The sequence below is a fragment of the Embiotoca jacksoni genome, unplaced genomic scaffold (genome assembly GCF_022577435.1).
Source record: "Embiotoca jacksoni isolate LCO1_2020_lvr unplaced genomic scaffold, fEmbJac1.0.p SCAF_19, whole genome shotgun sequence".
NCBI lineage: Eukaryota > Metazoa > Chordata > Actinopteri > Embiotocidae > Embiotoca > Embiotoca jacksoni.
The window spans coordinates 10655831-10678235 of record NW_027185329.1 but is presented as its reverse complement, the minus strand read 5'-3'; the positions used below and the strand labels follow the sequence as shown (position 1 = coordinate 10678235).

The following is a 22405-nucleotide window of genomic DNA, read 5'->3' as shown; positions in this document are numbered from 1 at the left end:
GACAGGAGCAGGAGTTGGGCTCAGTTCACTCATCAGACATTACACTTCAATCCAATTCCTCTAACCTCTTAAAAAACAGTTGCCCCAGTTTGCGCTGAAACCGCCGACACTAAACCGGTCTACGTTTTGGATGTCATGCTGGATTTCATCTGCTGTTTTAAGTTAACTGACTCCAACTCTGAAACCTGAGCAATAACGGCTCCACGGCCTGTTTTTTTTTGTAATATTTCTTTTTTTTTGCCCGTGTGTTCTGAAGCGAGCGGGAGTTATTCCGTTTCATCCAGCTGCAGGCTAATAAACTCCTGCATGCACTTCCTGTACTGCATCTCGGTGGGGCTGTTGGTGTTATATTGACCTGACTGACTGTAAGGCCCCTCCGCCTCCCGCATCTCCTCGTTCATCTTGGCCAGTCGCAGCCTGCGGAGGGAAGGAAGAAACGGGCCACGGTTACACGTCGGTCAATGAACGGCCTCTTCAGCGTATAACTCCAATTTCAGGGTTCTAAAATTAAAAATGAACTACTCAGATCTAATAGATAACAGCACAGTTACCGGCCTCTGTTTAACATCTAGAAGTAAAAAAATGCCCTCGCTGTTTTGTTTATATCCAAGCTAAATAAAGTTGCTTAATGCAGTCACTTGAGCTGACAAAGGCCTTTAAGTCCTTACAGATTAAATGAAATAGAAAAATTACAATCACACTGAATTTTCAAAGCTTTTTGCAGAAGTTGTTCCAGTTCAACACAGAAAAATTCACCAAATTATTAACATTAAAAGCAACAGACGCATTTCAATTCAACACTTACAGCGTGACTATGTCTGCATTGGCTGCCTCCACCGCTACGGTCAGGGGGGTTTTCTCATCAATATCGGCAGCATTTTGATTTGCTCCTCTTTTCAAGAACAAACACACTTGCCTGCAACAGAAATTAAATTTCAAGTTCGGTTATTTATTTTGTATTTTTTTTAAGGTCCGTCATCATCCGTGTTCCATCACTCTTGTTAAAATGGCCGATCACTATTCTGTGAGTAACAAACCCTGTGTGTCCCAGCATGGTGGCGTGGTGGAGGGGTCCTCGGCCCTGAGCGTCCTGCTGGTTCACATTCGCTGCGTTTTGGAGCAGAAACTCGCAGGCGACCAGCGAGCCCTGAAATGAACCGTCAATATGACAAATGTTTTTTTTTTTTTTTTTTTTATTCAAGTGGAAAAACACATTAAACGCTACGGTGTTATTTAGATTTTTTTTTTAAATTTTTTTTTTAAGTTCACAAAAGAAACACACACTAGTCTTCACATCATCTATTTCCACACTGTGTGTACTTTGATCGCACTCAAGTGTTATTATCTAGTAACTCATTGATCCTGGTGTATCCCTGGTGTATCCCTGGTGTATCGTTACACCCAAGACATGCAGCACTTATTGACTCTAAATTTAAAATATCATCTGCAAATGAATAAATGAGAGAGTCCATGATGAACGTGACTATATTACTTTGGTCCATCAGAAATCCACATTAAATGGTGCCGAACTGACTGGGTTTCCTGCTGTTGTTAGACTCACCCCCTGCACCGCCATGATCAACGGCGTCCTCTTCTCCTCGTCCGTGTTGACCCAGTTGACCTCGGCTCCGTGGGCCAGCGCCTCTGCCATGTCCGGCAGGCTGCGGGCACATGACGCCCAGTAGAGCTGCAGACCCGGGCTGTACTCCTTGGGCTCGTAGAAGACCATCTCCTTACAGGGTGACGGAGGAGGCAGCGTGGCAGGCATGGGCATGGGCGGAGGCTCAGCAGCTTCTGAAAAATGGGATGAAAAAAGTGTTAACTATTTTTTTTTAAAAAGGTGTGTAAAGTATTCCTCTACGTTATCTGGGAATTATTATGCAACATATGCATACACCCCCCATAAAAAGCTGCTTTGCAGAAAAGTTAAAGAGAAAATAGGGGTGTGTATAGGCTCATCGCAGCGGTAGCGACCCAGACACGTTCTTCTCTTATTACTTTAGCATAGGCACTATAGAGGGCATCACTTATTGTGAGCTGACGGTCTGAGGTTCAACCAGAGACACTTTTGTATACATGTCCCTCTACAGCATCACTTTGTCCCTCTGAAGGTTGTGTAGGATGCTGACACGCCTACAGACAGATGTACACGTGTGTGTGTGTGTGTGTGTGTGTGTGTGTGTGTGTGTGTGTGTGTGTGTGTGTGTGTTGTGTGTGTTGTGTGTGTGTGTGTGTGTGTGTCTCTCTCTCACCTGCGTCTGCCAGGCTGTTATTGGAGGGGGTTTTGGCCAGCATCTCCCTGCTCCCGGCAGCACTGTTCTGAATGCCGCTGTCAGCACTTTTCACTGTAAAAACAAAGAGTCTGAATCACAACGTGTGGAAGAACATGAAGATGTCATTCACAGAGTGTAAAAAAAAATAAAAGGAACACTTTGATGCTGATTTCATCACACGCAGCCTCCTTTACGTAGCCCCTTAAAAGCTTTTTGATCAGTGCGTTTGCTTTTCTAAATCAACTTTTGAACTTCTACTGGCTTTTAACAAACGCTAAATGCTCTTTCAATCTGATCAGCAGAATCAGCAGGTGGTCCTGATATTTTTTTTTACTCTCCGTGTTACAAGCAAGGAGCTGGTGGAAGACAACAGAAACAGAACCGGATGACAGATCCCCTCCATCACCACCACCTCAAGTTCCAGGTCCCTAAAAACCAAAAGTATGATGACGTAGATACCAGACACTGACCGAAACCATGAGTGAGAGAAACACTCCCCACCCCTCAGGAAGAAAAAAAAACAAAAAAACATGGTACGATGTACAATGACGGGGCGGCTCGTTAGGGAGGTCTGAGGATGAGGAGGGAACAGTGGAGTTGAGTTGATGAAGGGTTGTTAGTCCACAGCCCCAAAGCAGTGAAGTGAAACGGACAGAGGGGGATGGAAAGGAGGCAAAACACTGAGCTTACAGTACTTACTGCTCCTGAGCTTGGAGGAGTTGTCAAAGTAGGAGAAGAGCGAGTCAAGCTCGTCAGGACAGAAGAGAGAGTCGCGGCGGGCCTCCGTGCCACCGGCAGCAGCTACGCGAGGGACGATGGGAGTTTGGACATTGGAGGGCGAAGGGTGTAAATTACATGGCAAGGTTGGGTTGGGGTGGGAGGAGGAGGGGGCAGTGAGAGCACGGAGGTTAGTCCAGAAGCACAGAACAGCCAGGGGAGGAAAAGAAAAGAGAGAACGAGAGAAAGAGGAGAGCAGGGTGAAAGCACAGATAGTTAGACTACTGGCTCGGCTGACACTGGAAGAGACAGACTACGAAAAGCAATGGGAGGCAAAGTGGGCTCAGACATATGATGTTCACATAGAACATGCAGTATGCCAATGGGTGGACACTTCTCCACTGTAGTGCAGGGATCCCATGTCAGAGCATACAATCACTCGTGATGTAGTGGCAGTTTCTTCTGAAGAAGCACCAACATTTTCTTGGTGGTAAAACTGAAAAAAAACAACAACTCTGAAATCCTATTTTATTTGTTTAAGAATCAAGGTATTTGGTTTGGGGAAAAATAGTAGGAAGAAAAAAAATAAGAGTTTGTGAAAAAAAACCAAAAAAAAACCCAGAGATCCTAAAATACAGTTTAAGACGGGAAGTTTAAGTTCTACTGTTCCTCTTTCATAAATGTATTTTGGAAGCAAAAAAATTCACTGACCCAACAATGCCCGACATCAACTGACTTTGAATATATTAGTCATTGAAATGTACCACAGCTTGTCCCAAACTACAAGTCATATTGAGGTGGTTTGCGTATATTCTGTACTGACCTGACTGCCCAGAGACGTTAGACCCCGGTCGAAGTTTGGGGGTGGGTGGAGGCGGTCGTGGCGGCAGATGCTCAGAGCTGCTGCTCAGCCTCTTCTCCTGTTTGCTCAGAGAAACCACTTTGCTGCGAAGCTCCTCGTCCGACGGCCGGCGGATAAACCGACGATCCACATATTTGGCTTTGATGTAGGCCTCTACCTCATGTCTGTCAGCGAACAACAAACATGCTGTGTTTATGAATGACATGAAAATGAAAGCCGAATGTTGGCAAACCACTGTTCATCTACATCAAACTCCTGCTTTTAGAAGAAGCTATACAGTGGCTGAAGACTAAGTGTTTAATTCACCACAATGAGGACAAAGTCATTGTTCTACGGAGACATTTGTTTCTTCAGGACAGCAGGACTTAAAGGTAAATGATTTGGTTTAAAAACAGTGATATTCTCTCTACTAGTCTCGTACCTGGGGTCTCCCGGCTGTGGCTTTCTGGCTCCCAGCTCCTCTCGCCGAGCTTCATAGATCTGGTTGATCACTTTGTTCCCCAGTTCACACATCAACTGCGAAATGTGGAATAAAAAAATGAGTTATGGTAGCTGGATAATCAACCAGGCAGTAGTTACACGTGGCTTAAAAGATCTCACGGTGAAGCATATCAAAAAGCAGAGAAAAGACCAAAAAATAGTGTGTGCGTGAATTGAAAGTAAGACTTTGATTTTGTTTGTTTTGGGCAGTTTATGTACATTTGTTTTTATACCTTCTCCGAGCTTCTGCTCACTCACCTTAAGTAGTTCTGGTTCCCATGTGTCCAAAGTCAAGGACCGAACCTTAGAGAAATGCACTCCCAGACTCCTGTACATGAAGAAATCATAAAAAAAAAAGAAAAAAAAAAAAAGAAGCACAGGGACATTACTCACTGTGCAGATTCATGGGCTGCCAAGTACGGGGAAAAAAAAACTATCTACAAGGAATGACGCTGTTTTAAAGGTGAGGATTTGATTTAGATCGGACATTTTGACAAATAATTAATTGCATCTTTTTTAAACATATCCTCACTTTACTTTTTGCTGCATAAAACCTTTTAAAGGGTTTGAACTTTATCTTAAAAACATATTATAGAATTTATGGGAGGGTGTGAAAGACTTGACGATATCACAGACGGTGTTTTTGAGGAATTATAATTTCTAAAATTCTTTTAAAAGAGGCCTTTCGATCCTTTGTAGCGAGGAACATAGCCTGAAGCCCTGTTAATTATTGCTTTACGCAGAAAGCATGGGAACAGCCCTGGACACGTTTATGTAAATTAAACTGGCCTGTGTAGTAATTAAATATTTTACCCTGGCAAGTAATTAAAGGTCATCACAACAGACAGACTGTGAGTTTACATAACAACGAGTTTACATTTCTTAAATCCCTAAAGACCAACATTTTGTACGAGGCATTCACAACACAAGCCAATATACGTTTAATGATTTCTAGTTTTCACAGAGATAAAATGAACTCCAATTGAACTGTGTTCATGTAGTGGTAGAAAAATAAATAATATTTTCCTAAATATGTCCCCTTACTTTATTAGCTTCCCCAAGTTTATCTTCTCTGGAATGAACCAATGAAATTTTCACAACATTTAAATGTACAAGTTGGTTATTTAAGAGTGTCCTGACTTTATCTAGATCTGGCTTTTCTTTTTAGTTGTATATTTCAAGTATCTATCTCCTGCATCTTTGTTATTGCTGGCTTTTGCTGCCATTTTTAGGTGTCTAACTGTTCATTATAAAATGCGTATTATAAGGACGTGCTTATGAAAAGCTGCAGTATTTACCTGTGGATGCCAGAGCACTGTATACACAGGGTGATGCCCAGATTGATGCTGGCCCAGCGGGGATCTGGCTGGCCACAGTCGCAGCAGCAGGCGTTGCCTGGGATGGTCAGGACCTTCTGCAGGGCACTCTCTCCTTTCAGCGATTTCTCCTTCGGCTCCCCGCTGGAGTCCAGACTCCCTGTCGACGTGGACGACTTCCTATCCAGCTTCTGACATGAAGAGGGATAAGAAAACGCACAGTCACCAAGAAGAACACTCCAGACGTGGAAAAATAGGACAGGATGAAATGAAACGAAATGAAACTGCACTCTTGTGTCATATGTGGGAGAAGCAAAAAGAGGATACTAAATGAAAACCACCTGAAGCGAGATGTTGTAATATTCATAGAAATAGATGAATAACTGTAATAAAAATTTTCATTTATACCACTGCATACCTGCAAATTTACACGTTAGTTCTCTTGTTTTTCCTCATATTTCTGTCTCTCGACTTTTCAACAGTCGCTAAATGAATAGAGTTAAATGACATTAAGTATTTGTTTGAATTTATCTACTACAATATATTTTGCAGTGTTTATCCTTGCAACCAACCATCCACTCAGTCTCAGTGTGTTTGGTTTTTACCTCGCCTTCATCTCCCTTGTCACGGAAGGCGGTGGCGATGCTGTTCTGGACAGCTTTGATCCAAGCCTGTCGCAGCTTCTCCGAGTCTGCCTGCATCATACAGCTCCTGTGGGGGCACAGAGGCATCACACAGCTGCTGTCAGCTGACTGTGTGTGTGTGTGTGTGTGTGTGTGTGTGTGTGTGTGTGTGTGTGTGTGTGTGTGTGTGTGTGTAGGAGTGTGTGTCTGAGCATGTGTTGGAAGGTGGGAACACTGCTGCTCCACCTTCCCAGCTATTTTTCCCCACATATTCCAGAGCTCATTAGACTGATAGAGAGTGATGTTTCACACTTACTTGGTTGGTGACACCACTTCAAAACAGAAACGACGCTCCACATCCTCACAGTGTTTGACTGTGCATAGCCTCAGGTCCTCTACCACCACTGTCGGGTTGTCCTGAGGAAACAACACGGCGACTTTAGTTAAGCACACAAACGAGATCCGTACAGCATGGTACAATGCATTGTAATTCTTTCTTTGCGATGTTAACAAATGCACACACAAATCACTGCGATACTAAAATATAAATGTATAGAAACCTTTTATTCTAGCAGGGAGTGAGTGGCGACGTTGGTGACTGGGTTATATCTGAATGGTTCATTACTGCTATCAGGACGTACACAGCACAGCGCCATGAAGGAAAAACATGCGATGCGGACATGAGAAATAACTGCAGAAAGTTGCCGATTGCACGAATAATAATCGATAATTCCTGACGACTAACAGTTTTCCTTACATTGTTTTAGCATGTTACACTTGCTTAGAGCATCTAGCAAAAAATGTATGTCAAGGAAAAAGTTTCCAGAATATAGGAGCCGTTTAATGGCTTCATTTCAGTTTATAATACACACAGATTCACATCTTCACACAGAGATGTGGTTTATTTCACACTGAACGACTGTTTACGAGTTGTGCTCTTAAGTGAAGCTGCGGCGTCCTGTTAAAAATAGATGGAGGGGTATTTGTGCTGGAAGTCAAACACATGCATATTTGATTGTGGTCGGCGTGCAGGGAGTCACTTGACATACCTTAAATTTCTTCTGGTAAACTAGCTGATTGTTTTGGATGGAGAACCAACGCCTGAAAGGAAATCACAAGTCTGTTAAAAAACAAAGTCACATGCGATTTCCAGAGATGTTCTTAAAATAACAGCCTTTGAGCGATGAAAACAAAGAGCTGAGCTAATGAGGACATATAGTGGAAGGAGAAGTCGAGTCTGCAGAAGACTTCATTAAGTGTAGACTGTTTTACAAACCAAAAAAAATGCATCATGACAAAAACTGCTTTTTGTTTTAGAGTTTTCTTAATAATCACCTGGGAATAACATTTTCAGAGGAATAAAAATCGCAGCCAGGTAGTTATCTGTATTTTCTGAAGCTTTGGGTCCAGAGGTAGAAATACAACCTCAGGTATACGAGTCAACTTTTGAAGACAAAGGCGACACGGTGAACTGACTGACAGTGTTGTGAAATTATTATGACCTCTCCCTTCTTAATCTTACCTGATTGTAATCTTGTGGCTTTACTGAAAACATGTCTTAAATTACTTGCTGGGGTACTAAAATGTAAAGCACTCGTGTCTCCTAAGAAAGTGTTTTCCTTCTTAAATCCATAATCAGCTGACTGAAGTTACTCTTTACCATCAAGTTGATTAAGTATTCATTAAGCTACAAACTAGGGTCAGCTGTGTCGGCCGTACCTATTCCATGTCTTGAAGGCGTTGCTGGCCCTCTTAAACAGATAACCCTCCATGGCGATACCGTTTTCTGCATCCACATTGTACTCCAGCTTGGTGTCGTCATTAGAGAAATCCTGAAAAACAAGGAAAGAAAATGAAGTAAAGATAGCATAGACAGAAAAAAAAGCTAACAATAACAGTGTTAAAAGAATAATAAAAAACATGAAACCATACAAAAAACAAACAATAAACAGAAGTCCTTATGAATGATTGTCTCATGTACAAAATATATTAGTGCATTTATTTGTTTTGTACAATATTTTTCTCTCGTTTTGCTCTCTTGGTTTATTCTCCTGTTTTCCAGCTTGAGTTTTGCGTTTTAGCTACCTTGTCCTTTAATGTGTATGAAAGCTGCCAAATAGTCCAATTTGTATGTTCTTCTGCACTATTTTAGTTATTGAGTATTTAAAAGGGAGAAAAAAAAAGGGAAATTAAGATGAATTAAGACTGTATATTACAATAACCTGCAGTAAAAATATTCTTTCAAAATGTATCCTCATAAATCCTTTTGGTGTTGGTGGTTTTCTCTGGGCTGAAGAGTGACTCTGCACTTTTCCCACATGGACTGGTGAGCTCAATGACCTTGTATAGAGCAGCACTGCACAGACACTGCTCTCATTGGCCTGAATGCTGATTGAAAAACCAGACAAGACAAAGACAGCAGCCAGAGTTTATCCTTACTGTGTAATACTCTATTACAGCCAGTCAAATGTACTGCTTGAGAACAAAGGTTAGATTTACTACAGTTCCCTCACTCCTGCCTCTGAAGTCAAAATAGTACGTTTGCGTAACGTATGTCAGGAGTCACCTGGTTTGTCCTGAGCCAGAAACAAGTTCAAACAGCATGTCCTTATTTGTGTGCAAGAAACAAAGTAATAAAGCTACCTAAGATGACATATTCAGCCTTTAAGATCTGAGGCTACATTAAAAATACTGGATAAATCCAAACTATGAACATACAACAGTATTAAAAATCTTCTTATTGCATAGTTTTTTTTGTTTAGTTAGTGAGTTAGTTATTGTCCTCTATGGAGTTAAGCAGCAAAGTGAGCGGTCATGCATCCTGTCTCTCACTATGTGCCGCTCTGCTGTAACTCAATCTCCTGTGTTGTCATGGGACTGTCCCTGTGGTCAGACTAGCTTTAACTACCTGAGCTGCCGCCACACTCTCCTAACACCCTCCCAGCTTTCTCAGATTCAAGTGACACTGAACACTATGATGCGCAAAGACACACGTATGTATGCATGCATTCGTGTCTGTGTGTGTGTGTGTGTGTCCTTGTCGAGTCAATTTACACCAAGTGTCACCGTCTCCACAACCAATATATATATTATATCGATATATTAGGATATAGTTACTGTCACTAGCTGAGGAGTCGTCCTCTCTGCTGTCCTTCTAGAAACATCCAGAGACTTTTTCTTCCTCAGGCTGGTGCGATGGTCATTTCTTAACTGTTCTGCACATTCAGCACATGTTCTGACCATCCTCTTGTCTATTTTTTGATACGAGTTTATGAACAGCTGTATTTATAACAACAATGTTTATTTCACAAAACACTAAAATCAGCCTGCCTTCACAAAATCTTTGGTTGAGAACTAAATATTTTACAGACAAAAATATACCACAGACAAACCTAAAGTGGGCTCAGTAAGAACAAATATGTCAACGTTCATAATCCTGTGTTGACTGGAAATGACCTCAGTGATTCAGCAGGTGGTGACAATGACAACTATTTCCTGTTTACTTCCTGAAAAGCAACCATGCTAAACACAAGGATTCAACAGACATCTTCTCAGTGAAGGCAACAACACTCCCACTCTGCTCTTGCAGAACCATCTGCCTCTTTTTTACGAAGTGATTTTCCTTTCCATACAAAAAGGATTTGATTGAAATAAAAAGTTAAAAAAACAATTTTAGTTATCTGTAAGTGAGCCCAGACAAAGCTAAAAACCTATACATGTAAACTTTCCATTTGGCCTGTGCTCTGAAAAACAGATCCAATTTAACAGCCACATAAACATGCATACATGTTGCAGACGAAAACACTGACTTGGAGTTAACTCAACAGATTTATATACTGTATGTGAGTTTAATGTTGGGGTAAAATCGCTCTGTGCTTCATCATCATTTTTCAATGTCTCAATTTACTTCGTATGCATGACTGCACGTTGCCTGTCTGCGCTTGCACACTCCCTCACTGCCTGAATCTATAAATGTAACCAGAGGAAAAGCTTTATAAGTTAAGCCTATGATACCATGGTGTATTAAACGGATGTGCACAAACACACACACACACGCACGCACTCACACACACACCTGAACACTAGAGGCAAACATAATTTTCCAGCATGACGTACAACTCCAGATATTTTGGGAGCACAAGTGGAACAAAATGTGTCTGCATTAAGTTTCTAAATAGGAAGACAATGGAAAGTACCAGTCCAGGCATTAAAAAAAAAAAAAATCACCTTTTCCTAAGCCTAAAGCCACAGGACTCTAACAATTAGTCAAAAAACTATGATGCATAGAGGAATAAATGCCCTTAATTTCAGCTTGGACCAACCAGAGAAGACATGACACTGAAACTGACCACTTGATGTGTGTGACCATTCACTCACACAAGCATAGACTCTATGACCACAAACAACGCCAGAATTAAAGGCCAAAGAATGACATATATCGCAACGCTGTTGCTGTTGTGTGAAAACTCGTCTGGTTCTCATGTTTCAAGTAGGAGTTGAGCAATGTCTGAGACCACATGGGTTTAGAAGAGTATTTTCAACTCTGTGGCAGAGATTCAAAAATGGGTAGTGGTCAAACTATCATGATGTTGTTCCGAGTTCCTGAAACATTGTAGAGACACAAGCGTTTTGACAGAGATATTGGCATTTATTATCTAATGGCAAATGACTGCAAAGCAACAAACCACTCTGACATCAAACCAGCCACCTGAGTTCACTGAAGCACACACTGACAACAAGAAGGTGTCAAAATTAGACATGCTGCATTACCGAGACACATCAGCATTAATGCATGTGTCACACTTTGACGTGATGAAATGGACAAAAGTGCAAATGTCGACACAAACACCGCAATGCAGTCCCTTTAGCATGTGCAGGAGAGGAGATGAAAGACTGGGGCAGGTAGGGTTACAAAACGGAAGTCAGATGGAAATCGATGCATTGACTCTACGTACGGAGGTCGACCTCCAAGCGCAAAAGTTGCGGTGGTCTGGTAAAAAGTCGAACTCTGTCACCTCCTAAAATGTCACACAGCAAGAGAACGACACAGACAGAAAAGACATTTGCATTTCCTGACGCTAACACAGGAATTTAGCACGGATATGTCAAAATTAACAAATTCGTACACAGAAGCAAAATAAACACACACAAAAACACAGACTATTCCTTTAAGTAGCCGTGGGCACAGTGACGTCGTCGCGTGCACGGGCACAAACAAACACATAGTCCCTATTGAAAGCACTCACCAGATACCAAACGTAGTGGAAACGGCTGAAAATCTTCATTTTTCATAGATTTTTGTGTGTCAGACAACTTGTGTCTGTGCTTGTGCCCGTTTCCCCGTAAGGCCAACAAATCGTCACTATCTCATCTCAATGACTGAAGCCGCTTGAAGCAGCGTGGCCTGTCTCTTCAACAAACTCACACCTCCTCCTCTCCTGCGTCTCTGTGTCTATCAAAACTTTCGTCACAGCCTCTGCTGCTCCTCCTCCTGAGGCCTCATGCTCTAAGAGAAGGTCACCCGTGTGTAACTGTGTGTGTGTGTGTGTGTGTGTGTGTGTGCGGGGGGGGGGGGGGGGGGGGGGGGGGGGGGCTGGTGTGACTGCTGGGTAAGAATAATCAAGTAGACCATGCAGAGGAGCTTGGGCATCAAACATTTATACTGACTTCAGTTTACCAGACGTGCACTCAGCATTTCCCCTCACTCTCTCATCTCCCTCACTATGCGTGTTACTACAGAAGCCAAACCTTTAAACATCCTCAATATCTGTCACATTTGAGCCTTTAACCTGAATTTGCATAATGTTACATAACATTACATTTCATTATCAAAAGCGACTTACAATAAGTGCATTTCAACCATGAGGGTACACAACCCAGAACAACAAGAATCAAGAAATTAAAATTTCTTCAAGAAACTCAAACTACAAAGCGCTATCAGTAAGTGCCATGTTGAGCGCTACTAAAGTGCTACCTATTCAAGGTAAAGTCGGAAGAGGCGTGATTTTAGTTTGCGGCGGAAAAGAGTTAAGGGACTCAGAAGACAACGAAACCACGTTATATCTGTAGCTGTTTAAAACCCAGTGACTCTTGGTTTGTTGCTTTTTGAGATGAGACAGAAATCTTTTAGTCAGCAACCCGTTTCTAATTTTCCTTCCGCCGCTGTGTCTCGGTCATACCCTATGGTCACTGTGCTTCTGCACAGGCAGATGAAAAGCCTACTACACACAAACTCAGAATCCCCTTCAACTCCTACGAGGATGAAGGTTTCATCAATTCAATGATAATAGAAAGCACAAATAAATGCACAGGATGCAGAGACTGAACAGGCAGAGACGCCTGTTTTATAAAGAGGCAATAAGGACACAAAATACTCTACAATCGGGTCAGTTATGAAAAAAAATGATTCATTGATTTCCTTACAAGTTTTCAAAACACACTTTCTGCCACAGAACTCGGCTACACAAGAAAACTCTCCACCCAGCAGGATTTTACAGGTGGTGTGGGAGTTACCCAGAATAAATGACTAGGATCAACAAACAGTTGAAATAAAAAGACAAGACGAGGTGGGAGAGACTGTAAAAGTCTGTGTTACTTATATTTTATACTTGAATTTCATTATTTATAAAGGTGGCAGTGCAGCTTAGTGGTGAGAAAACTTGTCTTCTAAGGTTAAAGCTGCGAATTTGATCCCTACAACAGCGAGTATGTGTCAATCAACAGAAATGTAAATTGTTGGACTTAAAGTCGGCCCAGGAAGGATGTTAGACTTACATTTGATTAAATGACGTGTACCTTTTATCAGCTTTTCTTACAAAAACTATAAAATCAGTATTGATGATACAAGTCAGTAGACAGTAGTCTTGAGTTTCTCTAAAGGTACACCGAAGCAAAATTATTGTAACGAGTTATCGTCTGACACACATACAAACAATCGCCTACTTCTCATTGTTAAAGGTAATTAAAGGTCTATTCCGCTGCACTTGTAACATCATCATCGTCATTCTCATACAGACTACGATCAGCATGTTTCACTTCATTCATGTAAAAACCACAGCGAGATAATAGAAAATAAGTGTGACAAAGACCTTTGTTCTTGCCCTAAATAAGCCAGTACTTAAGATCTGTAAATAACAGACCCTAACTAAGCATGAGTACACTGTGGAATGAGGCATTATGGTGTCAAAGCAGTCTTAATTGTATTAATCAACTGAGCTCCATGTCTACATACACTAACTGCAAAATGCACAGGAGCATTCACGTCAACTTAAATCTATTACAGTAAATGTCATCGCATCATGCAGTTTATTCTGAGGATGACTCAGATCACTGGTCTCTAAAAATGATGGGAGCTGCAGAAGTGAAGTCTGACCAAGGACACATAATTATATAGTGTTTATCCAACTATGCAGACGAGAGTGACAGCGAGGGAAAAAGGAAGAGAAACACAGCTTACCTGGACAGCAGCCTGGAGTGAGTAGAAGGAGAAGAGGTAGGGGGAGAAAAAGAGCAGACAAAGAATAAAAGAGGAGACAGCTGGTTAGTGTCTGTGTACAAACAGCCAGCTAAGAGAGAGCAGTGGGAGCAAGACCACATAAAAATAGCATCTAGATAAATTGAGGGAGGGGAGGTGGAGGATCGGTTCTCAAGGACAGGCGGAAGTTGGCACACGTACCATCACTGACTGAGTAAGAGGAAAGAGAGAGAGAGGACAGGATGAAAGACAAATACAGAGGGAGGAGACAGAGGAAATTTTGTTTTTTGTTTTTTAAAGGGCGAAAAGAACAAGAGGAAGGATGTCAAATGGAATACATTTTAAAGAAGTACTGCTGGCACACAGCTGGAGACCGAAACGAAGCCCGGCAGACAACAGCTGGGTAAGAAACTGGCAGATGTTGTCTGGAGTTAATGATGCTGTGAGATGTACAATTAAAGTTAAGGGCAATTTACCACCACCACATATTGTGACATAACAACCCACATCCTGCTCAGCCTTTATTCTGCAAAGAGATCAGGCGTCAAAATTAACAGATGTGGCTTTTAGATAACGACGAAAACCGTGAAAATAACCGTTTGAGGACAAAACATGCTCTCGTTTGAGTGTCCTATTAAATGTTTACATTTTATTTGCGGACAACAGGGAGGTAATATGAAAAAGTGTGACTTGTTAGCGCTGCATGGAGATGGGAGCACGCTGAAACCGAACCTCGTTTGTTTGGAAATGGGTTTCCGTCAGCCGTCAATAATGCATGGGCGTGTAGCCGAGATCATCCTTCGGGGTCACCTTACACGTGAGGGCGGAGTACTACCTCCATTCACTCAAATGGCAAATGAACAGTAGACTGATGAAGCCAATGCTTCAGTGTGTAAACGTTCTCTTGGAGCAGAATTTACTCCCTTTCTTTTTTTTTTTAATTCACTCCAAGAATAAACTGTAGTTAGAAACCTGCATGCGGCGTAATCAATTATTTATACTCATTCATTTTAATGACAAATAATTGTTTTTCCCTTCAAATTTTAAATGACCAAATAATAACAGACGTGAATACTTCGTAAAGTTTCACAATCTTAAAAGTGTTTTTGAATGGGGGGCCCCGTGGTGGAGAGCGCAGTGCAGGGGAGCGGTGATGACAGAGAGAGAGAGAGAGAGAGGTCTGGATCAGGGGGCTGAGGGAACCTACTCATGGTACCTACTAAGAAAGTCCTGCAGCATGGCAGTACAGTGCTCTGTGTGCAATAAGAAAGGCTTTGTGATCAAAGATGGGCGCGTCGAAGAGCCATAAAGTCACCAGAACCTGATGTAGCTTTTCTGTGTTGATCCTAAGTTGACTGTGAGGGTTTTTTTTAAGGAGTTGTCATTCATGCTTTTCTTTCATATTGTTGTTACATCGTGTGGCAAGTGCTAAAACGGTGAACGTTTTTTTTTTTTTTTTTTTTTTGTATGAAACTGGAGGACGATGAGAACAGACCATGAGTGTTTTTTCACCTTTTGTTGGATGGTGGAGTGTTTCTGCTCCATGTCCCTCTTCTCTTTGGCAGCATCCACCACCAGCTGGTCCAACTGCAAGAGACCGAACAACTGATTAGTCAAGCTTACCAAACCAACTGGTCGTACGTATCTCATTCAAAATCAGCACACACAAATGTTAAAGCTCTTTAAGGCAAAATACTGAATTCTTCAGATTTATCGGACCTTAAGAGTCGTACAGAAAGCAGATAAGAAGTGAATGAGTCATAAATTCCAATGCTGGCCTATTAAAATAAAAGGGCTATCTTTTACACTCCAAGGTATATCTGAGTGTGTGTGCGCAGATGCTTCTTTATTTCTCTTTCCAATCTTGAGAGTAAAAATGACTCCAGGAAAATGAACAACTTTTTTTTACAGGCGAGCTGGGGACAAGATGGGCCTTCTCTAAACGAAATGGGCTGTGCTGCGGAGGCTTCATCATGTGTGAAATTGGATAAGAGATGATTGATTTTCCTCGTCCCCGCGAGTAACCATCGCATGTGGAGAGGAAAACAGAAGATCTTTTGAGCGCAGAAAAAAAAGCAACACATTTAAAAACAAAAAGATTTCAGTGAAGTGCTGAAGGTCACAGGATGACGCTGAAAACGGGCCAGTTTGCCTTACAGCAGTGAAACTCTACTTTGTGCCTCTTGATAATTCTGCTGCAGCAATGTGACATAAAACAGCAAGTGTTAACACAAAAAAAAAATAAGTATCTGATTATAGGTCATTGATCGAGGGGAGGGAGGATCGGGGGGGTGAGAATACATGTGAATACATGGTGACTAGTGTTCAAAGTTTCATCAGCAAAGTGCATATAAAGACCTACTGCACTTTGGAGGCTTTAAGATTTATCTGCCAGACAAAGATTTTTTACTACCGATCCAAAGATGAACCACCATTCACTCGTTTCTCCTCTTTATATTCATGTGTTTCATGTTGCAAATTGCCCTCATAAAGGGAAATGTAATTTAGCTTAATGCAACCCCGTTTCCAAAAAAGTTTGGATGCTGTGTGAAATGTAAATACAAACAGAATGAGATGATTTGCAATTCATGTAAACCCATAATTCATTTAAAAGAGAACACACACACACACACACACACACACACACACACACACACACACATAAAACACATGAACATGCAGCTATCCGACAGTTTCAGAGCAGACTGAATTTGACAGGGTCGGTCTTTTGTTTTGTTAAGAGAGGAAATGGGTGGACGGGAGAACGGCAACCTGATAACATCAGATAGGAAATCTTTTTCCCTGTTGCAGCACAACTAGTCCAGTCCGTGTTGTCTGTCTCCTTCTATCTGTATCTGAAAAGACAGGTGTGGGTTTGTGTGTGTGGGTCTCCACATATTCTGTGACTGTGACTCGCCTTACTTTTCAACACCTCATCTATTATACTGCGTGGCCCCCACTGACGATGTCAACAGAGACAAACACCTCAAACGTTTCATTCTGCTTTCATTCGGTTTGTCACTTACAAGCCAGAGCGTCACTGTGCTCTACTTATATCACTCGTGAAATGCAGCTCAATGACAAGCTTTATGATTCATGGAAAAGATACAACGCATCCCTTTGAATGAACATCTTCACTAAACACACGTGTTCAATCCTGTGGCTCGGTGTACAGTCAGCTTTTATCCCAGAAGTAATCTTACAGTTTCCATGAGCAACCGTGGCAAAAGAAAGTACAACATTTGACAAAAATGACTGTAAGATGTCAAACAAACACAATCAAGATGGAACATCAGCAATCTTAATGAGATGGTAACAAGTCATTTGATCCTGGATTTCCGTGTTTAACTGCCCTACCACGACTTTCTGTATAAGTTCCTGAGCTACTATCAACAGACCAGCTCAGTAACTCATTCAGCAGCAGCACTGGAAAATGTCTTTGGTTTTTCTGCATCTGCTGAGTCTAACCCATCTTCCTGCTTTCTTCTGACCACCATGCTTTTTCATCATGTATGTTTCTAGTGGCTGTGGGGAATTTTAATGTTCTTGTCTTCTGTTTTAAACCAAAACCAACCACACAAGTGAGATTATCATGCAAGAACATTTAACACTCATATGCTCCATACTGTACACTGCTTTTACTCCAGGTCAGTGTGGCAAACCAACGTTACTCATCTACCGCCCACTTTTTATCATTTATCATCAACCAAACCCAAATTAGAAGAGTTAAAGACCAACACGTACAAGTATTTTGTTATTGTCATGTATTCCCACCCTTGATCACTTTCTCACTGGTTACAGGCATCAAGTGACATTATCAGACCTGTTGACAGCTCCTCCACACCTCCCTGCAGAGCCTCTCCACCTTCTTCAGCTTCATGATGGAGAGGGAAAAAGATATAACGCACGATCCTCTTGTTGCTTCTTCCCACAGCTCGGCCTTTGATCTCCGTCTCCTTTTGGTTTTGTGCTGCTCCAAATTCAGTTCGACAGGCTTGTAATCCACAGCACAGTTATACTCCAGTTGTTCATCGGTTTGAAACCAACCCTCTGTCTCTTTTTCCCTCTCTCTTCAGGGTCTGGTTTCTCAAACAGACTGTTTCCCCCCCCACTCACACAATCCTTGATTTTCTTTCCTTCAGGATTTTGAGTGGTGCAGCCACAGACTCACAGTCCTTTCCATTCTGTCTCTGTCACTTTTCCTTTAAGAAGATTACATTCTGCCTCTTATCCCTTTCTAAAATCTGCTTTTCAAAGAGGGTCCAGGCTTTCCCTTTTTCTTTCTTGCTGTCAATGTCTAGATATCACCAACGTCAGATGTTTCCAACGTCAGAGCTTGAGGGTTAGAAACCACACTCTTCTTTCCAATCCAGTTTAGAGGACTGCTCTGCTGCTCCTCAACTCCTCACTCAGTGGCTACTTTCCTGTCTTCCTTGGTGTTGCTCGCACTTCTGAGAAACATCATCCTTTCATTCGGCTGTTCAACAGTTTATACTCCACAACCTTGAGCATCCCTCTTAGGTTTCTTTGCTGTGTCCACTCAGCTGACTGTGAGTCTGACTGTGGGAAAACCCTTTTCCGGCCCTCGAACTGTTTTCTTCCTCATTCCTGCTGACTGTAACAGATAATCATCTTAAAGTCACATTCGGTCTGTGTTCTGGCTCAAAGGGAAGGCTCTGTTTATCAGAAGATGCACACAGATACACACACAGCTGAAAACTCAGTTGACAAAAAGATAGCAGTACACACACACACCCAGACACACACAGCTAACAACACAGCCTCAGTGAGCAGACATATGTCAAGTGGAGATACAAGATTTTGTCAGATCTCACAGAGCACTAGTCAGAAGGAAAAGGGAGCGGCGTCACTTGTGCTGGTCAACAGTGATCATCAACACTGTTCTGTGATATCAATGGGGAACAAAACACAACTGGTGTTCAATCATTGATTGTAGATAATCGCCACAACAGGCACAAGCCCAGTAGCACTGCTAATTACACCAGTTTACAAACTAAAGAGACCCAGAAGTTATATGTTAGACTCGTCACCTGAAAGTCACTCACAACAAGAATGGTCTTTAGATAATCAAACAATACTGTTCTTGCTTACGTAATAAAAAGTGTTTACTCATGGTGGCGTACTGTAAAGTAAACTGAGCAAACAGTTGTTCCGCTCCTCTTCTGAAAATAGCATTATGTGTTTATGTTTCATGAGTTTATTTTACTTTCTAATAACACTGCCAGTTTTATCAGTGACCAATGCAGTGTTCATTTTCATGAGAAATATTTAATTAAAAATTATAAGAGGGAAGGTAAACAGGGAGCAAAACGCCAAAGTTTTACCAATAACAAAACAGTGAGTTCAACACCTTCTGAGAACAACTCAAAGCAGTTGCATACTTTATTACAACCTGAACGACTAATAAAAGTTTGTATGAATAGTTAAAACGTGATAAAACCTGGTAATGTGCTTCATTTCCGGATAATGTAATAACACAGCATTCTCACATCAACACAACCTTACTGAATAGTTTCAGAAGTGATGTCTGCATTACATTTTCATAAAATCGTGACTGCTAATTTCCATGTTTGAATTTATCTGCTTGTTTTTGTCAGTCAGTTTTGTGTGTTTGTTTGTGTGCACCAGAGTCTGAGAGTTCTGTGAGAGCATAAATTTCCATACAGACCCAACACTTCTAATACCGTTCAAACTTTACAACCAAACACAGTATGGTTGTAAAGGATACCGTAAGTCCATGTGAGTGTTTGTGTCTGCACCTCCACGTGTGTGTATAACGTAGCCCGTACCTGTCCTCCCAGTTGTTTCATGAGAGGTTGCAATTCACTGAAGAGGTCGTAACCTTGGTGGAAGAAGGTCAGATGGGCGTACATGAAGGACAGCATCTGTAAAGAAGACGGCGATTGTTTGAGCAACCAACAGGAACGACATATAGGTCATGTGATGTGAAGGAGACTTGTGCTTACTGATTTCAGGATTTCTGATCTTCTCTTGGACTGCAGCACATTTATCTGGAATTAACAAAAACAAAAACACGTATATGAGACAAGTAGCAACAAAAAACAGAAACCAAAATCTATGAGGACAATGTCAAATCTGAGAGGAAAAAAAAGAAAACTTGGAGAAGAAAAGAAAACAACAAAAAATATTTTGAAAGAAAGAAAGGGCAAATGAGATGAGATACTGGAGATGAAACAGAAAATAATTCCTTAAGTAAAAGGACAAATCCAGGAAAGCTGACAAGCGTGAAATGAGTTATACTAAAGCTGGAAAAAAAAAAAAAGAAATCACACCATCTGCTTGAACATTAGTAGACAGTGGTTCATTGTACGACCACCAGGGGGAGCCGCGTGCCTCATGTTAACTCCTTTGAGTGTGGTTGAGGCTTGTCTCACCTATAATCCTCAACTACCCTGCTGCACTGTAACCTCCTGTCTCTTTGTGTGTTTGTGTGTGTTTATTTGTATTTATGTATGTGTGTGTGTGTGTGTGTGTGTGTGTGTGTGTGTGTGTGTGTGTGTGTGTGTGTGTGTGTGTGTCAGACTCTGCCTCTTGGCCAAATGAGCTACGTCTGTGTGGCTCATCTGGAGGTTATCTGGGGTAAATGCAGCAGAGTCGTGACAGACAGACAGATAGACAGACAGACAGACAGACAGACAGACAGACAGACAGACAGACAGACAGACAGACAGACAGATAGATAGATAGATAGATAGATAGATAGATAGATAGTTAGTTAGTTACTTTATTAATCCCACAAGGGGAAATTTTTTCGCTACAGCAGCATTATGGGTACAGATACTCGCCAGCTTCATTTTACTGACAGGAATCAATAGCTGTTGTGTGACAGCCGAGTTGCTGTCTGGATGTGGTGATGCATCTGGCTACTCAGGAAGTCAGGGCAGCATCTGAATTCATTTCAACACTCTGCTTCATGGTTATGGATTAACCTGGGTTCAGTAGGTCCTATTTTGTGGTCTTTTAAGCAGGTTCAGGGCACGTTGATACACTGAAGTTTAAATCCCTATTGTGGCCAGCGATAATTTCATGGCTACAGGTTGTCAAGCTATTTTTTTTTTTAGCAACACTAACCACAGTTGGTGTATATACACAGATGTTAACTCCCACCCTTGGTAGGAAGTGCATTTTTCCATTTCAAAGCCGCAGCCGCTGATGCATCACATCTTTTACAAGCCCCCTCCTTTTCTTGATTACACTCAATTAGCAGTTTTGACTGGAGCAGCACCTCTCAATGAGGGTTATTTAACTGGCAGTGTGGAGTACAGTGTCAACACAAAAGCCTTGAGCAAGCAAGCAATTAGTTGGTAATTGTTTGGTAAGTTGTGGGAATTCCACATGTGTGGGGACTGTACAGACACAGTTTAAGCAGAAGTTAGGCTTACATTTTACCCTATAAAACTCCAATTATAGACTCCCACTTACCTCTGGTGCTTCTGCTTTTCTGTTGTGTATATTAAAATTTAAGGCATTGGCTTCTATGTCAGGGGTGATCACATATCGGCCAGGGTGAAGTCAGAGGGCTGTATCATATTTTACTGCATCAGATATTTTCCATTTTACTACATAGATGCATCGTGGGTTTTTTTCTTCTACACTTCATCGATAGTAAATCAAGCCAACCCTGAAGTTGAAAATTTTATGATCGAGCTCTACGTGGCACATAATGGTAAGAGTATGGTATTCTTAAATTGTGAACCTCTCATATATTTCCCTCTCCCTTTACCATCTTGCATGTCACTGTAAGCTGTGCACTGTATAATTAAGCAAAAATGCCTCAAAAACAACTAGAAAGAACGAAAAATAAAGCCAAAATCTGTGAAATGTTTCCTGCAAGCAAAGCTGCAGAAGTTAGCTACATCTGTAAAGTGCTGACAGCACTATACAATTGTGAAACTTTCAATGAGACCCATCTAAATCAGCTGAGCTTGCTGTTAGATCATAGATTTCCTATAAGCATACTAAGAGGCAAGATAAAAACTCTAATGTCTCACAGCCAGGCTTCATTTTATGAGGGAGGGATTGTGCAGTAGGCCACTGGAGAAGTGCCAAACCTATATTAAAACCCGCTTTTGGGTTTCTATTCACCATCTAATTTTGGGGCGAACTCATACAGCATTGTCTGTTCTTTAGGAGGCAGTTTCAATAACAGGGCTGGCAGCTGCCTTATCAGAAACCACAAAGCATTCATCAGAGCTGCGATGGCTGAGAAGAGACCAGGGACACAGCTGATGTATTCAATGATACATGAGCACTGTTCACTGAGAAAGATCAGAGTATAAGACATGTTTGTAGCTTTAAAAAAAAATAAAAGGATATAAACACATGAACAAACTTAAGAACGAGGAAAACATTTGCACAAAATGGATGATTCCGCCTCTTAAAAAAAAACCAGCTGTTTAGCAAGCAAATGTCCGTTAATAGCCAATTAATGAAACATTAAAATTCAAACGTATTTGTCCTGTAATGTTGCACACAATGAAGCAGCTTTTTTTGAGCACTGTTAGACCTGAGATTATTCTTTCAGTGATATATATATATTAATATATGTACACACCTAAAAATATGAATAATGTTTCTTCCACAGTACATCATCAAACATGACGCCAAGAGTACTGCAT

General features: G+C 41.4%; 1 protein-coding gene across 4 annotated transcripts in view; it reads right to left on the bottom strand.

Moving 5' to 3' along the window:
- The window catches only part of acap2b (ArfGAP with coiled-coil, ankyrin repeat and PH domains 2b), a 50449-nt gene that overhangs the window by 5092 nt on the left and 22952 nt on the right, over positions 1-22405 (bottom strand). Inside the window, exons 7-25 of one of the 4 annotated variants that reach the window (XM_069153451.1) lie at positions 19733-19777; positions 19556-19651; positions 15258-15332; positions 13728-13739; positions 11227-11289; positions 7991-8103; positions 7321-7372; positions 6588-6688; positions 6254-6359; positions 5631-5839; positions 4591-4660; positions 4274-4368; positions 3814-4016; positions 2973-3074; positions 2253-2345; positions 1562-1794; positions 1038-1147; positions 806-916; positions 356-417 (exon numbers count right to left, since the gene is read on the bottom strand). In XM_069153451.1, the coding sequence (XP_069009552.1) occupies positions 356-417; positions 806-916; positions 1038-1147; positions 1562-1794; positions 2253-2345; positions 2973-3074; positions 3814-4016; positions 4274-4368; positions 4591-4660; positions 5631-5839; positions 6254-6359; positions 6588-6688; positions 7321-7372; positions 7991-8103; positions 11227-11289; positions 13728-13739; positions 15258-15332; positions 19556-19651; positions 19733-19777 (1951 nt within the window). The remainder of the gene's footprint in view (positions 1-355; positions 418-805; positions 917-1037; positions 1148-1561; positions 1795-2252; positions 2346-2972; positions 3075-3813; positions 4017-4273; positions 4369-4590; positions 4661-5630; positions 5840-6253; positions 6360-6587; positions 6689-7320; positions 7373-7990; positions 8104-11226; positions 11290-13727; positions 13740-15257; positions 15333-19555; positions 19652-19732; positions 19778-22405) is intronic. The other 3 variants (XM_069153454.1, XM_069153452.1, XM_069153453.1) reach the window with 3 other exon arrangements.